The sequence below is a fragment of the Salmo salar genome, chromosome ssa03, assembly GCF_905237065.1.
Source record: "Salmo salar chromosome ssa03, Ssal_v3.1, whole genome shotgun sequence".
Lineage (NCBI taxonomy): Eukaryota > Metazoa > Chordata > Actinopteri > Salmoniformes > Salmonidae > Salmo > Salmo salar.
Window position 1 is genome coordinate 10,195,274 of NC_059444.1, and position 17,283 is coordinate 10,212,556.

Consider the following 17,283-nt stretch of genomic DNA (forward strand, 5'->3'; position numbering starts at 1 on the left):
TGAGGGAAAAAAGTATTTGATCACCTGCTGATTTTGTACGTTTGCCCACTGACAAAGAAATGATCAGTCTATAATTTTAATGGTAGGTTTATTTGAACAGTGAGAGACAGAATAACAACAACAAAAATCCTGAAAAACAATTGTCAAAAATGTTATGAATTGATTTGCATTTTAATGAGGGAAATAAGTATTTGACCCCTCTGCAAAGCATGACTTAGTACTTGGTGGCAAAACCCTTGTTGGCAATCACAGAGGTCAGACGTTTCTTGTAGTTGGCCACCAGGTTTGCACACATCTCAGGAGGGATTTTGTCCCACTCCTCTTTGCAGATCTTCTCCAAGTCATTAAGGTTTCGAGGCTGACGTTTGGCAACTCGAACCTTCAGCTCCCTCCACAGATTTTCTATGGGATTAAGGTCTGGAGACTGGCTAGGCCACTCCAGGACCTTAATGTGCTTCTTCTTGAGCCACTCCTTTGTTGACTTGGCCATGTGTTTTGGGTCATTGTCATGCTGGAATACCCATCCACGACCCATTTTCAATGCCCTGGCTGAGGATAGGAGGTTCTCACCCAAGATTTGATGGTACATGGCCCCGTCCATCGTCTCTTTGATGCGGTGAAGTTGTCCTGTCCCCTTAGCAGAAAAACACCACCAAAGCATAATGTTTCCACCTCCATGTTTGATGGTGGAGATGGTGTTCTTGGGGTCATAGGCAGCATTCCTCCTCCTCCAAACATGGTGAGTTGAGTTGATGCCAAAGAGCTCCATTTTGGTCTCATCTGACCACAACACTTTCACCCAGTTGTCCTCTGAATCATTCAGATGTTCATTGGCAAACTTCAGACGGGCATGTATATGTGCTTTCTTGAGCAGGGGGACCTTGCGGGCGCTGCAGGATTTCAGTCCTTCACGGCGTAGTGTGTTACCAATTGTTTTCTTGGTGACTATGGTCCCAGCTGCCTTGAGATCATAGACAAGATCCTCCCGTGTTGTTCTGGGCTGATTCCTCACCGTTCTCATGATCATTGCAACTCCACGAGGTGAGATCTTGCATGGAGCCCCAGGCCGAGGGAGATTGACAGTTCTTTTGTGTTTCTTCCATTTGCAAATAATCACACCAACTGTTGTCACCTTCTCACCAAGCTGCTTGGCGATGGTCTTGTAGCCCATTCCAGCCTTGTGTAGGTCTACAATCTTGTCCCTGACATCCTTGGAGAGCTCTTTGGTCTTGGCCATGGTGGAGAGTTTGGAATCTGATTGATTGCTTCTATGGACAGGTGTATTTTATACAGGTAACAAGCTGCGATTAGGAGCACTCCCTTTAAGAGTGCTTATTTCCCTCATTAAAATGCAAATCAATTTAGAACATTTTTGACATGCGTTGTTCTGGATTTTTTTGTTGTTATTCTGTCTCTCACTGTTCAAATAAACCTACCATTAAAATTATAGACTGATCATTTCTTTGTCAGTGGGCAAACATAAAAAAATCAGCAGGGGATCAAATACTTTTCCCCCCTGACTGTATATTTCGATATGATTTTGATATCAAATGGAAAAATGCTACTGATATCGATATGAACTTTCCATAAATCGGTGCCCAATCCCTAGTGTGAACTGTGAAACTTTGCATGTTATGACAGAAGACCCTAAAGATGCAATTGAAGTTCATCGATTTGCTTTGACTACTTTCAACCATAGTGTCAAACACAAGTTGTGTGGGCTACACACGGTCGTGTTCATCAAACTAGGCCATCCTTCATAGACCCCCAAGAAAGTAAAAAGTATATACTCTTATGTGCTTGTGTGTCAGTGCGTTTGAATGTTTCTGTGTGAGAAAGGGATTACACAGCCTGTGTGTTTTTTTTTTAATGAACTAACCGCTTTCTGTCTCATCTCCATAGCTTGTGTTGAAAGTCAGTTGCACAAACACCGAGCAATGTTTGTTTAGGGTTCCTAAATATTTGGATATTAATTAGGCAGGAAGGGCTCCCACTACACATTTGGCAATAAAACGGAGCTTCAATCCCTGCGTGAACTCTTAAACCAGACTCACATTTAACAGTTTAATTAATCAATGATTTTAATACCGTGGATGTGGACCAAGTCTGTAGAGGACGGGGATTTGGGTTTTGTTTACATGGTTTACAATCATACAAATGTTGAGGGTGTAGGAGAATTCCATTCATATCCTATTGCCCTAGATCAATATTCCCCAAATCTGTCAGTACCAGGATGTTAGCTAGGGGTACAAAAATAGGTAGGTAAATGTTGGATGCCAGTGAAGATCACGAGCAGCAGCCCACTGGGAACACACTGGTTGAATCAACAATTGTTTCCAAGTCATTTCAATGAAATTATGTTGAACTAACATGGAATACATGTTGCATTGACATCTGTGTCCAGTGGGCGGTGACATAAACGCTAACGCAAAACAACACTAACTTGTCTTAAGTACAGTTGGGGCAATATTTTTCTGTCGCAAAAACAGCTGAGCTGTGAACTAGCGTACCGCAACGTTCTAAACAACGGGAGTTTCGATACTGTACCTCACGATGGCATTGCATGTGGCGTGTTTATCATGCTGTGACCAAATCAATCTTCTTCCTCACGGAAATTGTTAAAGGCCCAATGCAGACAGAAATTAGATTTTTCCTATGTTTTATATTTCCATACTATAAGGTTATACTGTACAATTGTGAAAATGATGATAATGCCCTTTTCGTGTAAGAGCTGTTTGATAAGACTGCCTGAAATTTCTGCCTGTTTTGGTGGAATAGTTTTGGCCTGCCTGGTGACCAGGCAGTAAATTAGTTAATTGACCAATGAGAAAGTGAGTTCCGAACCTCTCTGCAAATAAAAGCTAGTTTTCCGTTTTCCCCTCCCCACTCAGAACACTCCTAGACAGTCCTAGCTAAATGAACATAGTTTACCCTCCACTACAACCCTTGTACGGCACCATGTGGGGGGGGTTTCACAGTGTGCAATACTGAACACGGACGAGGACAGACCAACCTACTGACACACCGCATCATCACTCTGACTGAAACAGGTGGACTTGAGGTCAAGGCAGAAATTCCACAGTTGATGGACTTAAGTTTATCTTAGGTCTAAACAACTACATTCCAACAGTGAAGCCAAAACCTTATAAGGTCAGCTTAGTTTAGATAGAGAGAGTAAAGCTGATGCTAGATCTGTTTCTGTGGGAAACTTCTTCTACAATTTGAAACGGCTGTACAGAGGGTGTTAAATATGACTTATACTTACAGCATTGACCCTCTGTTCAGAGATGTGCAGCAGGACGATCCACCTGTAATTTCACAAAGTGTTACAGTAAACCTCCATTCATCAAAGTCACATCGCTGGGAGGCGTGACCTGCATCCAGGTGACCTGCATCCTCAGAGAAGTGGACCACTCGGTGTGTGTGTTTAAGTTCTTTGTGTGCGTGTGTGTGTGTGTGTACACATGTTGCATGTGCCTCTACACACATTTGTTTTGTGTGGGTTGAGATTGAGTTGAGAATCTAAAAGTAAACGTGCACGGCAACTGTTTGTCACAAGGCATTTCATCAATTTACACTGGTGTGTCTAGTCTAGCCTATAACATGCCCCATAACTACTTCAGACAGGAATTCTCATTCATTGCTGTTTGAGCCCTAATGCACAGATATAGGACCTTCATTTAATCACAATGTTGTTGCAGGAAATGCATCAACCCCTACAAAAAAAAGTCCATTAATTAACATCCTACATCTGTATAGTGTTGTCAAGTGGGAAGGCACTGTCTTGGTCTGAACATGTGGGTCTGAGCAAGTGTGATATCATACGCTGCGCTGTGAAAAAGTATTTTCCCCCTTCCTGATTTCTTTGCACATGTCACACTTAAATGTTTCAGATCATTAAAACAAATTGTAATATTACACAAAGATAAACTGCATTTTGTGTTTACTTGGGTTAAGTGCTGATTTTATTTATTAAGGGAAAAAAGCTATCCGAACCTTCATGGCCCCATGTGAAAAAGTAATTGCCCCTTAAACCTAATAACTGGTTGTGCCACCCTCAGCAGCAACAACTGCAATCAAGCGTTTGCGATAACTGGCAATGAGTCTTTCACATCGCTGTGGAGGAATTTTGGCCCACTCTTCTTTGCAGAATTGTTTTAATTCAGCCACATTGGAAGGTTTGCGAGCATGAACCGCCTTTTTAAGGTCATGCCACAGCATCTCAATAGGATTCAAGTCCGGACTTTGACTAGGCCACTCCAAAACCTTCATTTTGTTTTTTTAAGCCATTCAGAGGTGGACTTGCTGGTGTGTTTTGGATCATTGTCCTGCTGCAGAACCCAAGTGCACTTCAGCTTGAGGTCACGAACAGATGGCCGGACATTCTCCTTCAGGATTTTTTGGTAGAGAGCAGAATTCATGGTTCCATCAATCGCAGCAAGTTATCCAGGTCCTGAAGCAGCAAAGCAGCCCCAGACCATCACACTACCAGCACCATATTTGACTGTTGGTATGATGTTCTTTTTCTGAAATGCTGTGTTACTTTTACGCCAGATGTAACGGGACGCACACCTTCCAAAAAGTTCAACTTTTGTCTCGTCAGTCCACAGAATATTTTGACAAAAGTCTTGGGGATCATCAAGATGTTTTTTTGCCAAAAGTGAGACGAGTCTTTATGTTCTTTTTGGTCAGCAGTGGTTTTCGCCTTGGAACTCTGCCATGGATGCCATTTTTGCCGAGTCTCTTTCTTATGGTTGAGTCATGAACACTGACCTTAACTGAGGCAAGTGAGGCCTGTAGTTCTTTAGGTGTTGTTGTGGGTTCTTTTGTGACCTCTTGGATGAGTCGTCGCTGCGCTCTTAGGGTAATTTGGTAGGCCGGCCACTCCTGGGAAGGTTCACCACTGTTCCAAATTTTCTCCATTTGTGAATGATGGCTCTCACCATGGTTCGCTGGAGTCCCAAAGCTTTAGAAATGGCTTTGTAACCCTTTCCAGATTGATAGATGTCAATTACTTTGTTTCTCATCTGTTCCTAAATTTCTTTGGATCGTGGCATGATGTCTTGCTTTTTGAGATCTTTTGGCCTACTTCACTTTGTCAGACAGGTTTTATTTAAGTGATTTCTTGATTCAACAGGTCTGGCTAGTGAAATTGAACTCAGCTTTCCAAAAAAATGTGCTTAACCACAGTAAATTCATGATTTAACAAGGGGGGGGCAATTACTTTGTCACATAGGGCCATGAAGGTTCGGATAGCTTTTATCCCTAAATCTCTCTGGGCAAGGTGGGACTTGACCGTCCCACACTATTCAACAGCCAGTGAAATAGCATGGGGCGAAATACAAAACAGCAAAAATATCATCATTTCAATTTCTCAAACATACGACTATTTTACACCATTTTAAAGATACACTTCTCCTTAATGTAACCACATTGTCCGATTTCAAAAAGGCTTTACAGCGAAAGCAAAACATTAGATTATGTTAGGAGAGTACAAAGACAAAAATAACCACACAGCCATTTTCCAAGCAAGGACTGTGTCACAAAAACCCAAAACACAGCTAAATGAAGGACTAACCTTTGACGATCTTCATCAGATGACACTCCTAGGACATTATGTTACACAATACATGTATGTTTTGTTCGATAAAGTTCATATTTATATCCAAAAACAGCATTTTACATTGGCGCGTGATGTTCAGAAAATGTATTCCCACCAAAACTTCCGGTGAATGTGCACATCAATTTACAAAAATACTCATCATAAACGCTGACAAAATATATAACAATTATTTAAAGAATTATAGATAGACTACTCCTGGATGCAACCGCTGTGTCAGATTTTAAAATAGCTTTACGGAGAAAGCACATTTTTCAATATTCTGAGTACATAGCTCGCCATCACAGCAAGCTATACAGACACCAGCCAAGTTCGGTGTCACCTAAACTCAGAATTAGTATTATAAATATGCTCTGACCTTTGCTGATCTTCGTCAGAATGCACTCCCAGGACTGCTACTTCCACAAGAAATGTTGTTTTTGTTCGAAATAATCCATATTTATGTCCAAATACCTCCATTTTGTTTGTGCGTACAGAACACTATCCAAAGGCATAACGCGCGAGCGCGGTACCAGAGACAAAAAGTCAAAATGTTCCATTACCGTTCTTAGAAGCATGTCAAACGCTGTTTAAAATCAATCTTTATGGAGTGAGAAAGGATTCATTTCGCAACTCCTACGGCTTCCACTAGATGTCAACGATCTTTATAAAGTTGTTTGAAGCGTCTATGATAAACAGAGAGCAAATTAGAATGCAAGGAAGTTGACATGTCGTCACTTCATTTTTTTGCGCCTGCGCATAAATCTGAGAAGCGTGAGTTTGTCATAATTGTTTATCTAGACATAGGATAGGTTGTGTGAAAATATTACTGATGTTTAACGTTAAAAATGGACCAAAAGATTAATGCTAAACAACGTTTGACATGTTTGAACGAACGTAAATAGATTATTTACTAGGTTTTTTTAGCTTTTCGGCGTGATTTTACACCCCCCCCACCACGTTTTGTGGGAGCATAATGAACGCTAACTACTTGGTGTTATTTGGACATAAATTATGAACTTTGTCAAAAGAAACCACATTTGTTCTGGACCTGCGATTCCTGGCAGTGCCTTCTGATGGAGATAATCAAAGGTAAGGGGATATTTACAATGTTATTATCGATATTAGATGAGCATAGCACCCCGTTTATTGCAAAATGTGATTTCCCAGTAAAGTTATTTTGAGATCTGGCCATTCGGTAGCAATTACGAGATGATAATATATTATTCTTTGAATGACAATATTATAATTTACCAATGTTTTCGAATAGTAATTTTGTTATGTTCACCGGAAGCATTTCAGAGAAGAAAAAAATCAGAATTTCACGCTACTGTAAAATGCTGTTTTTGGATATAAATATGAACTTGATGGAACAAAAAATGCATGTATTGTATAACATAATGTCCTAGGAGTGTCATCTGATGGAGATTGACAAAGGTTAGTGCATAATTCTAGCTGGTTTCTGCTTTTGGTGACGCCTGACCTTGAATTGAAAATGGATGTTTGTACTTTTGTGGCTATGTACTGTCCTAACATAATCTAACTTTATGCTTTTGCCGTAAAGCCTCTTTGAAAATCGAACAATGTGGTTAGATTAAGGAGATGTTTATCTTTTAAATTGTGTAAAATAGTTGATTGTTTGAGAAATTGAAATTATTAGATTTTTGATGTTTTGAATTTCCAGCCTTGTTAGCAATCCCGACTCGGGGTTCATTGCTAACCTGTAGCCCCAACAGGTTAACGTAAAAATGCGATAATATTCCAACCGGACAATAGCATATTCATTCAAGAAGAAAAAGAAGGAACGGCGCGCTCGCGGGATCGCGCATATCCAATCCCTTTGTCCCCAGGCAGTCCACTCAGTGACTGAGCTACTATTCTCTGCCCAGTGACAGGAGAATGCTGAAAGAACTTTCTGAAGGCTGTTGACAGCCAATGGAAGCCTTAGGAAGTGCAACGTGACCCCACAGACACTGTAGTTTCGATAGAGATTCAAAAGAAGAACTACAATTCTCAGACTTTCCACTTCCTGGTTGGATTTTTCTCAGGTTTTGCCTGCCATATGAGTTCTGTTATACTCACAGACACCATTCAAACAGTTTTAGAAACTTCAGAGTGTTTTCTATCCAAATCTACTAATAATATGCATATTCTAGTTTCTGGGCCAGAGTAGTAACCAATTTAATTTGGGTACGTTTTTCATCCGGCCATGAAAATACTGCCCCCTATACTTTAAGAAGTTAATAAATACAATTATCACTTAAAAACTGCATTTTGTGTTTACTTGGGTTATCTTTGTGTAATATTAAAATTTGTTTAATGATCTGAAACATTTAAGTGTGACAAATGTGCAAAAACAATAAGAAATCAGGAAGGGGCAAATACTTTTTCACAGCGCTGTATGTATATGTTCAGTTGTCTATTGTTTTTGTCTATTTAGAGCAAAAATAATAGCAAAAAAAGTCAAATAACATATATATATATATATTTAAAAAAGGGAAGGCACAGTCTATCTTTTGGGTTCAAATCAAATCAAATTGTACTTGTCACATGCGCCAAATACAACAGGTGTAGACCTTAGAGGGAAATGCTTACTTACAAGCCCTTAACCAACAATGCAATTTTAAGAAAAATACAATTTTATATTTTTTTATAAACAGATAAAAGTAACAAATAATTAAAGAGCAGCAGTAAAATAACAATAGCGAGGCTATACCGGTACAGGGAGGTACCGGTACAGAGTCAATGTGCGGGTTCACCGGTTAGTCGAGGTAATTGAGGTTCACTGAACGTATGCCTGAATCTGTCAAGGTGTGTGTGTTGAGCATCTTTCCCTGTGCACGTCCCTTCATATTATTGTATCCATAGGTATCAAATCCTTCCCACGTTAAAATTGGCATATGATGTCATACTTTTCATCTCCAACTATTGCTGTTCCAGAACGTCAATCTAGGCTGCCAGGTCCTCTATTTTAACACGTGGATGCTACTGCTGCCACCAAGTGTTAAGATAGAAGACCACATTACTCCCAACTTCTCCACTGCAAAAAAAAAATGCTTTCTGGTAGTAAGTGGGTGCTATGCGTCTGCTGCACATACAGTACAAACTGTAGCAGGGATGCTCCCATGAGCCCTTAACTATTATGGGTCAGGGACAACAGTTTGTATCACTGTGCAAGGTTAAGCTAGCTACAACTAGCTATCTACCTCTAATAAACATCACCAAGCCAAGCCATTAGCCCTGGGAGCTAAGCTAACACGAGTCTTCAGGTTCTCGCAAGGCAAGAGTAGTTCACCAAACCACCTCTGGTATGATTCACCCCTTTTCACACTGTTTTCTTCTCTGTAGAAAACCCATCAACTAATATAATATATCAATTATGCGCTGAGGCAGGAGGACTCACCAGATAGGCAGAGAACAGAAGGTCACCCAGCAAGCGAAGGGACTCATTGGTCACTCCTTCAGACGACTCCACCCACTTAAGTGCTGCACCTTGTGATAGGTCAGGGTCACTTCAAACTGGTCAAGCTACACCTGCAAAGCACATACATGTAGAGTTCACACATTTAAAACATGTAATAGTAGACCTACAGGTTTGAGCCTGGGTTGTTACAAGGTGGTAGTGGGTCTATCAACTTTATTGAGCTGTGAATCTGCATTGACATAATGGATCGCATAGTCTACAATGTCATTTTGGAGGCAGACTGCAGACAGCATTATATGACTAGAACCAACAAACTGAAAAAAATAAGTAAAGACAAAAGCAAGACTGGAAATAGATTAACTTAGACAATAGACAACACTTGAAAATCTGATTGAAAACACTCAGCATGACGCTATCAGTTGCACAATGAAAATGAGTCTTCAGCTATGGAAAGGTCTATAGCCTTATGTTTACAGGTTGTCAAATGTTAAATTGAAGCGGTCATTTCACAACTTCTCAAAATACACTCTTTTCTCATTCTTAAATAGGAACTTTACAGTTCTCATTAGCTTACTGGCTTGAAACTTCATGCACACCATCCGTTTTTCATTGAAAGGTCCACAAATACACCAATGTTCTTAAAATCTTTTAGTAGGCAATATAACCTAATATTCATAGGCTACATTTCTTAAGATTGATCAAAAATGTTACGTTTTTAAGAACTCACCTAATTCGTGTGTTGACTCCGTCCTCAACTCAACGTTTCCTCCGTATCCACAATAGTATATGAGTGAATATTGTAGAGCGATATGCCTTGGCTGTCGCGACTCGTTATCATTGTATGATAACACCTGCTGCCGATGCAAGCGAGGCAAAGAGAGGTCTTGAAAGATGACTGGCCATCTAGAGGAGAATATCTAGGCTAGACCGTCCCCCACTTCACAACCTGGGCTGTCCAAAAACGAAACCCTGACTTGATAACTCACTTCACTAACTACAGTGAAGCTTCTACATCTTTTAGCAACCATTTCAAAGTTTTGCTGCAGTTTGAGAGGTTCATTGTCGTTAAATCAGATCAAAAGTGAGCACAAGGGTCGTTTTGCGCCTTTGAAGACGATGACAGATGACGCTAGGTGACCGATAGTGTCCTTGTATTGTCCTTCCATTGGGACGACGTTGAAAAACGGAAAACGGCTCGTTTTTCGTTTCTGAATTTGGAAATCGGAAATCGACTAATTTTCTCATTCATCATCTCACAATTGGGCATGGAATATGGGAAAACAAATAACAACATCTATTACATTTTTCAATTTTCATTTTGCATTTTGCTCATACCTGGAAGTACAGGCCCCCTCATTGAATATTCACAGGGATTAGGAGATATGTTTCCAGTCTAGGTTGGCAGCACAAATAAAGGATTAAACTGTGTGTGTGACTGGAAAATGAAAATACTCATGTTAACTAAGATGCAGAATATATCATGAAGTTAGCATGGCAATAGGACAAACTCAACAACAACTGAACAAAGTTGTCTTGCACTAGCTGGCTAGATAGCACTGGCTGTCTACTGCTGTGTGTGTGGTCCAAAACTTTTTTGTACAGTTAAGGTGTTGACTTGACAGGGCTGAATCCGGATTTGAGGCCCGGTCGAGGATACCCCCCGAATTTGCTACAATATCCTTCCATGGTTGGTTTCATAGAGCCTACCCTTTAACTGCCCTTAATTGACCAAATTGTTTTCTACAACTTCTGAGTCCGTTGAAGAGGATCAGCTTGAGCAAAGTGAGGTGTAGAATCACAGATCTACAAATAGTAATCCCTGCCCAATAATAGCCGTTGTGTGATTAAGATTAGAAGAACTACGCCTTATTTTTACCTATTTGCCACTTCAATATCGAAAATGATTTTGCTGCTCCCACAGGATATCTTAATGATCAACGTGTACACCACTGAAAGTAGAGACTGTGTTTAAAAGCTCTCGTAGGGTGTTTGACATTATAATTTTGGTGGGTGCTACGCTGGACCAAAGGTTCCATGGCCACGATAATTCTGAATGAGAATGTCATGGTAAATTTTAGTGCCAAGTTGGACAAGACTTTGCCCCACTATGGCTCTGTCCCTGCCTACACCTACTCAGTGTAATACTTATGTTTCTGCTAATGGATTTAGGGATGGTTTCCCAGACATTGATTGAGGCTAGTCCTAGACTAAAAATCAAGATCAATAGAAAGTGCTTTATAGTCTAGGACTAGGCATAATCTGTATCAAGGAAACCATCCCGTTAGTGTACCACAGGTACCATTTCCCTTCATCTAGTTGTTTTCTAGACATGACCTGGTGCAACAGAAATATAAACGCAACTTGTAAAGTGTTGGTCCCATGTTTCATGAGTTGAAATAGAATGCACAAAAATCTTATTTCTCTAAAATGTTGTGCACAAATTTGTTTACATCACTTTTAGTGAGCACCTTTCCTTTGCCAAGATAATGCGTTCACCTGACAGGTGTGGCATATCAAGAAGCTGAATAAACAGTATGATCATTACACAGGTGCACCTTGTTCTGGCGACAATAAAAGGCCATTCTAAAATTTGTAGTTTTGTCACACAACACAATGCCACAAAAGTCTCAAATTTTGGGAGAGCGTGAAATTGGCATGTTGAATGCAGAAATGTCCACCAGAGCTGTTGCCAGAGAATGTAATGTTAATTTCTCTACCGTAAGCCGCCTTCAACTTCGTTTTAGAGAATTCGGCAGTATGTCCAACTGGCCTCACAACCGCAGACCACGTGTAACCACGCCAGCCCAGGACCCCCACATCCGACTTCTTCACCTGTGGGATCGTCTGAGACCAGCCACCCGGACAGCTGATGTAACTGTGGGTTTGCACAACCAAAGAATTTCTATACAAACTGTCAGGATCCATCTCAGGGAAGCTAATCTGCGTGATCGTCGTCTGATGCCGCAGACTAGTAGGTTTGGGCCTTTGACTATGAATCTCTTTCACTGTAACTAGGCTTCTCCAAAACTGTGCTCTGATGCCGCTGATGGTCATTAGTAGCCTACCGTCCTCCCCTTAGTTTTGATGGCCTATATTAAAAAGAGGAGGATTCCATCAGCTTTCTATAGGCTAGGCCTACTATATTTATTTCTCAACTTTCCCAATATAAAGCACATTGCTTCGATTTACAACAGGAGTAGCCTACCTGGCTGGCAAGAAAATTTACCACTGAAAAAGCGTCCTCCATTCACTATTTAAGTGCATAAGGATGACTTATTTTCTCCCCCTGTTCTGACAGGTGCATGATAATGGTCCACTTTAAATCAAAACAAATTTCACACATACACTACTGTTCAAAGGTTTGGGGTCACTTAGAAATGTCCTTGTTTTTTAAAGAAAAGCACTTTTTTTCTTCATTAAAATAACATCAAATTGATCAGAAATACAGTGTATACATAGTTAATGTTGTAAATGACTATTGTACCTGGAAATGGCAGATTTTTAATGGAATATCTACATTGGCGTACAGAGGCCCATTATTAGCAACCATCACTCCTGTGTCCCAATGGCAAGCTGTGTTATCTAATCCAAGTTTATCATTTTAAAAGGCTAATTGATCATTAAAAAACCCTTTTGCAATTATGTTAGCACAGCTGAAAACTGTTGTCCTGATTGAAGAAGCAATAAAGCTGGCCTTCTTTAGACTAGTTGAGTATCTGGAGCATCAGCATTTGTGGGTTTGATTACAGGCTCAAAATGGCCAGAAACAAAGCACTTTCTTCTGAAACTCATCAGTCTATTCTTGTTCTGAGAAATCAAGGCTATTCCATGCGAGAAATTGCCAAGAAACTGAAGATCTCATACAACACTGTGCAGTACTCCCTTCACAGAACAGCGCAAACTGGCTCTAACCGGAATAGAAAGAGGAGTGGGAGGCCCCGGTGCACAACTGAGCAAGAGGACAAGTACATTAGAGTGTCTAGTTTGAGAAAAAGACGCCTCACAAGTCTGGTAGCGTCATTAAATAGCACCCCCAAAACACCAGTCTCAATGTCAACAGTGAAGAGGCAACTCCGGGATGCTGGCCTTCTAGGCAGAGTTCCTCTGTCCAGTGTCTGTGTTCTTTTGCCCATCTTAATCTTTTATTTTTATTGGCCAGTCTGAGATATGGCTTTTTCTTTGCAACTCTGCCTAGAAGGCCAGCATCCAGGAGTCACATCTTCACTGTTGACATTGAGACTGGTGTTTTTCGGGTACTATTTAATGAAGCTGCCAGTTGTGTTTTGCTGGTACTATTTGCGGGTAGTGGTGCTAGTTTGACCACCAGAGGGCATCTTTGAGAAGAATTTGATTGCCTTCAATAGTGGCTGTACTGGAGAATGTAAAACCTTTTTTTGTAAGAACATAGTATATGAGAATGATTTGAAGAAATTTTACTTAATTCATTTGATTAATATTATGGTGTTTCTATTTCAAGAAAAATGAAAAACCCTCAAGGTTTCCATTAGGATGGAATGTAAAATATGGCTCTGTACAACGTGACGGTCGGGAGTAGGCTACAGTACTAAGAGCATAACATTTCCACACCCTAATTGTATAATTGCAGTCTAACCAACACTCAAACGGAGATTCAATGAAAATAAAAATCTCGTTGATTTATCAAGACCAGTCACCATGCCTGTCTCAGAGGAGCGCGAAACGGTGCTAAAATAGTTGACCACAGCGGGTAGGCTATAATCCTATTGCTTCTAACTTCAATATGCTCTTTAAATAAATAACAGCACATTACTCAACACTAGTGAGACTCATGTCGCCTACAGTATATAGAAAATATTTTAATCAATGATTTGACCGCCAATAATTACATTGGGGTCTCCCAGTGGCAGCCGGCACAGGTATCAAACCTGCATCTGTAGCAACGCATTTTGCATTGCGATGCTGTGTCTTAGACCGCTGCGCCAATCAGGAGGCCCCAATATGGTGTCCAGGTCAGGATAACCAAAACATTTATTTATTAAAGACAATCAGAAATAATGTTGGTAGTTATTTATTTTGATCCAAAGCCATGAATGAGTGAGTCACTTAGATTTATGAAGGTGCCGGGCTACATGACTGTGCCATCAACTTGATAATATATAACTATATTTTGGAGGTTATTTGGTGTTTTTTTTTTACTAAATTGAGCGATTGTAATCTCAATAAAGGCCAAAATAATATTTGTAAAGGCCAAAACATTTATTTCTGTTTTTAGAGGGAGAGCAAGGCTGTGTGAAGCCCTATGGGACTCCCAATCATGGTCGGATGTGATACATAATCATAATAATACTTATTGTTGTATTATTTGTTTTCTCTTTTCTGGTGGATTAAACTGAAATTGCAACCAATCACGGCCAGTTGTGATACAGCCAATTTAACTAAGAAATACCTTTGACGATAGAATTCTCCCCCTACCCTCCTTCTAGGCAAGTCTATTGTCCAGCTACCTGCTAATAGCCATAATGGCGCTGTACAACGTGACCCGTGTGTGTTTGAAAGAGGATTTTTCATTAAGCAACAATTTGTTTACCTTCATTAGACAATTTTGTTCCAATATTTCTGTAATTCAGTGATATTTATTCCCATAGTAATTCGTTATAGATCCATAACTAAATAAACATCTGCATTTTGAAAGAGTATTTTTATCATTATTTTATTAACAAAAGCATAAAGATGCTGATGAAGAAATACAGTACTGTACAGTATATGCTTTATCTGACATTTTGCGGGTTGCATGAGGTCGCCCACACGCAGGTTTATGTAGGTGCCGAGGCTATATGACTGTGACATCAACTTGATTATTTAGCAGACATCACTTGCTTATATTCAGTCAACACATATATCTTAAGAATATCATGGAATATAATTGAACATTTTCGTTTCTCCATGCTTGTCTCACAGCAGCGCGAAATGGTGCTGAAATAGACGTCCACAGTGGGTAGGCTATATATAACGATATTTTGGAGATTTTTTTTTTTTTTAAATGACAGTGAGCGATTGTAATCTGAATAAAGGCCAAAATAATATTTATAAAGGCCAAAATATGTACAACGTACAACGTGACCGTGTGTGTTTGAAAGATTATTTTCCAGTAAGCAACAATTTGTTAACCTTCATTAGACAAATTTGTTCCAATATTTATGTAATTCAGTGATACATATTCCCATAGTAATTCGTTATGGATCCATAACTAAATAAACATCTGCATTTTGAAGAGTATTTTTATCATTATTTTATTAATGAAAGCATAAATATGCTGATGAAGAAATACAGTACTGTAGAGTATATGCTTTAACATTTGGATAATAAAGCATTTACAGCATTTTGAAGATATAAGCCACCTGCATTTGTTTATTAGGCTACTGTGCAGTCTGACAAGTAAACATAGCCTACAGTACATACTTCATGCAAAGTTCTGCATTTTAGCTAACACTAGTAATTTTATCTTCCTGTCACACTCACACCAAAGATTTGTATAACTAACTCAAGATGTGCACATTTGCAATAACTCAATTCGCCCTTGCACTCCTTCTGAACAACGCAATGCAAAGGGTAAAGTCTACAAAACTTATTCCACTCTGTTCATAACAGATTCTTGTTTAACAGATTCTTGTTTTGGGAACAGAAAACTGTACTGAGATCAAATGTTTAATCGATGAGAAAATTTGCAGAAAGTCAGCCCAATTCCATCTCGCTCCATACTCTCCCACTGCCGGCCACTGGGAAATTCCAAGCAGATACTCCAGATTTAAACATCCGGTGAAAGATCTCTCTCCTTGATTTATCTGTGCTCAAACAGTCTAATATATTCTTTGTGCTGCCAACCTAGACTGTAAACACACACCCTAAGCCATGAGAATATTATATGAGGGGACATGTACTTTGAAAACCTTTTGTTGTTATTTTGTTTTTCATTATTCCACATCCAATTTTGGCACAATAAATTAGAAAACATTTCTTTTTTTTATTCAGAAACCAAAAACGAAAAATGAGCCATTTTCCATTTTTCCGGTCATCTTTTGAATTAAATAACCAGTGAACTGATGATACAGGATTACCATTCTCCTAGCAGCAGGATATTATAATGGAAGCATGATCAATGATTTTCATTTTTTAAATAAGAGTATCCTTGCAAAGATATGCTAAACTTTGGAATATAGTGCAATACACCTGTTTTTCAAAGCATTGCAACCACCTTTGAAAAAAATTGATGGATCATTTTTATATTGTATTATTTATACCAGCATTTCTTTTGAGAGTTTACACATGTACTGTCATGTTGAAAGCTATTGTTAGCTATATTTCAAGAAATAAACTTTTAATAAAATACACATATATGTTATGAATTACTCAATACACACATACACACACACAGGACTATTGAAGGAATCTTATTTCAGGCAGAAAATTGTGTTTATATGACCGGGAAGATATACGATTTAAAAATAACTTATGTTGCCACAAGATGGAGGGAAAGTTAGAGCATAACTGATGAAATTACAATTAACGAAAACGTATGCTTAATTTTAATGTATAGAAATTCACAAATTCTTCTGCACAACGGCAGAGTAATGTCTTAAGTGTAAAACTAATAATGACTCAATAATCCATGCCTTCTGGGAAAACTATAAAATCCCAAAATTATGGGCGGAACTAGAACATTTTCTGTCAGAAGTGTTACATTGTAAACTTACTTTTTTAATCCGTCTGTCTGCATATTTCAAAACATTGCATATGAGGGTGTAGTGAGATACCCAATGGGCTGGACGATTCTCTTCTCGTCATTCATCTTGAAAAAAACGTAGGCTATACTAAATACTTGGAACTCAATCAATCCACCATCATTAACACAATGGAAAAATTTAATGATGTATTATTTAAATATTTAAATAGTATGGGCAACCGAAAAAAACGAACTGGTTCAATTTAAGGCCAAGTGGCAAACAATATGGATGGCGGTGTGAGCATGCTTGTCTGGCCAGATGAGATGTAGTCATTGTTTGTGTGCATCTGTAAGTTGTTGTTCGTATGTAGAAGTTTGTATCTGGAGTCAAAAAATAGAAGAAAAAATATATATTTGTTTAATATATATATAAAACATAAGGAATTACTCAATAGAGACTGAAAAACTTAAATGGGTCTCGTGCTGGGCAACGGGTTTAACAGAGAGTACTAGTGACTATTTCACTAAAAACAACAATAAAATGACCAAAGTCGCTAAAGC

The 17,283-nt window shown here is 39.1% G+C and overlaps 1 protein-coding gene across 1 annotated transcript in view; it reads right to left on the minus strand.

Moving 5' to 3' along the window:
* The window catches only part of LOC106598235 (collagen alpha-4(IV) chain), a 75,628-nt gene extending 65,472 nt beyond the window's left edge, over positions 1-10,156 (minus strand). The window contains exons 1-3 of the mRNA XM_014189290.2: positions 9,751-10,156; positions 9,003-9,133; positions 3,266-3,308 (exon numbers count right to left, since the gene is read on the minus strand). Of these exons, the coding sequence (XP_014044765.2) occupies positions 3,266-3,308; positions 9,003-9,049 (90 nt within the window). The 5' untranslated portion in view covers positions 9,050-9,133; positions 9,751-10,156. The remainder of the gene's footprint in view (positions 1-3,265; positions 3,309-9,002; positions 9,134-9,750) is intronic.
* Between the last annotated feature and the right edge of the window lie 7,127 nt (positions 10,157-17,283).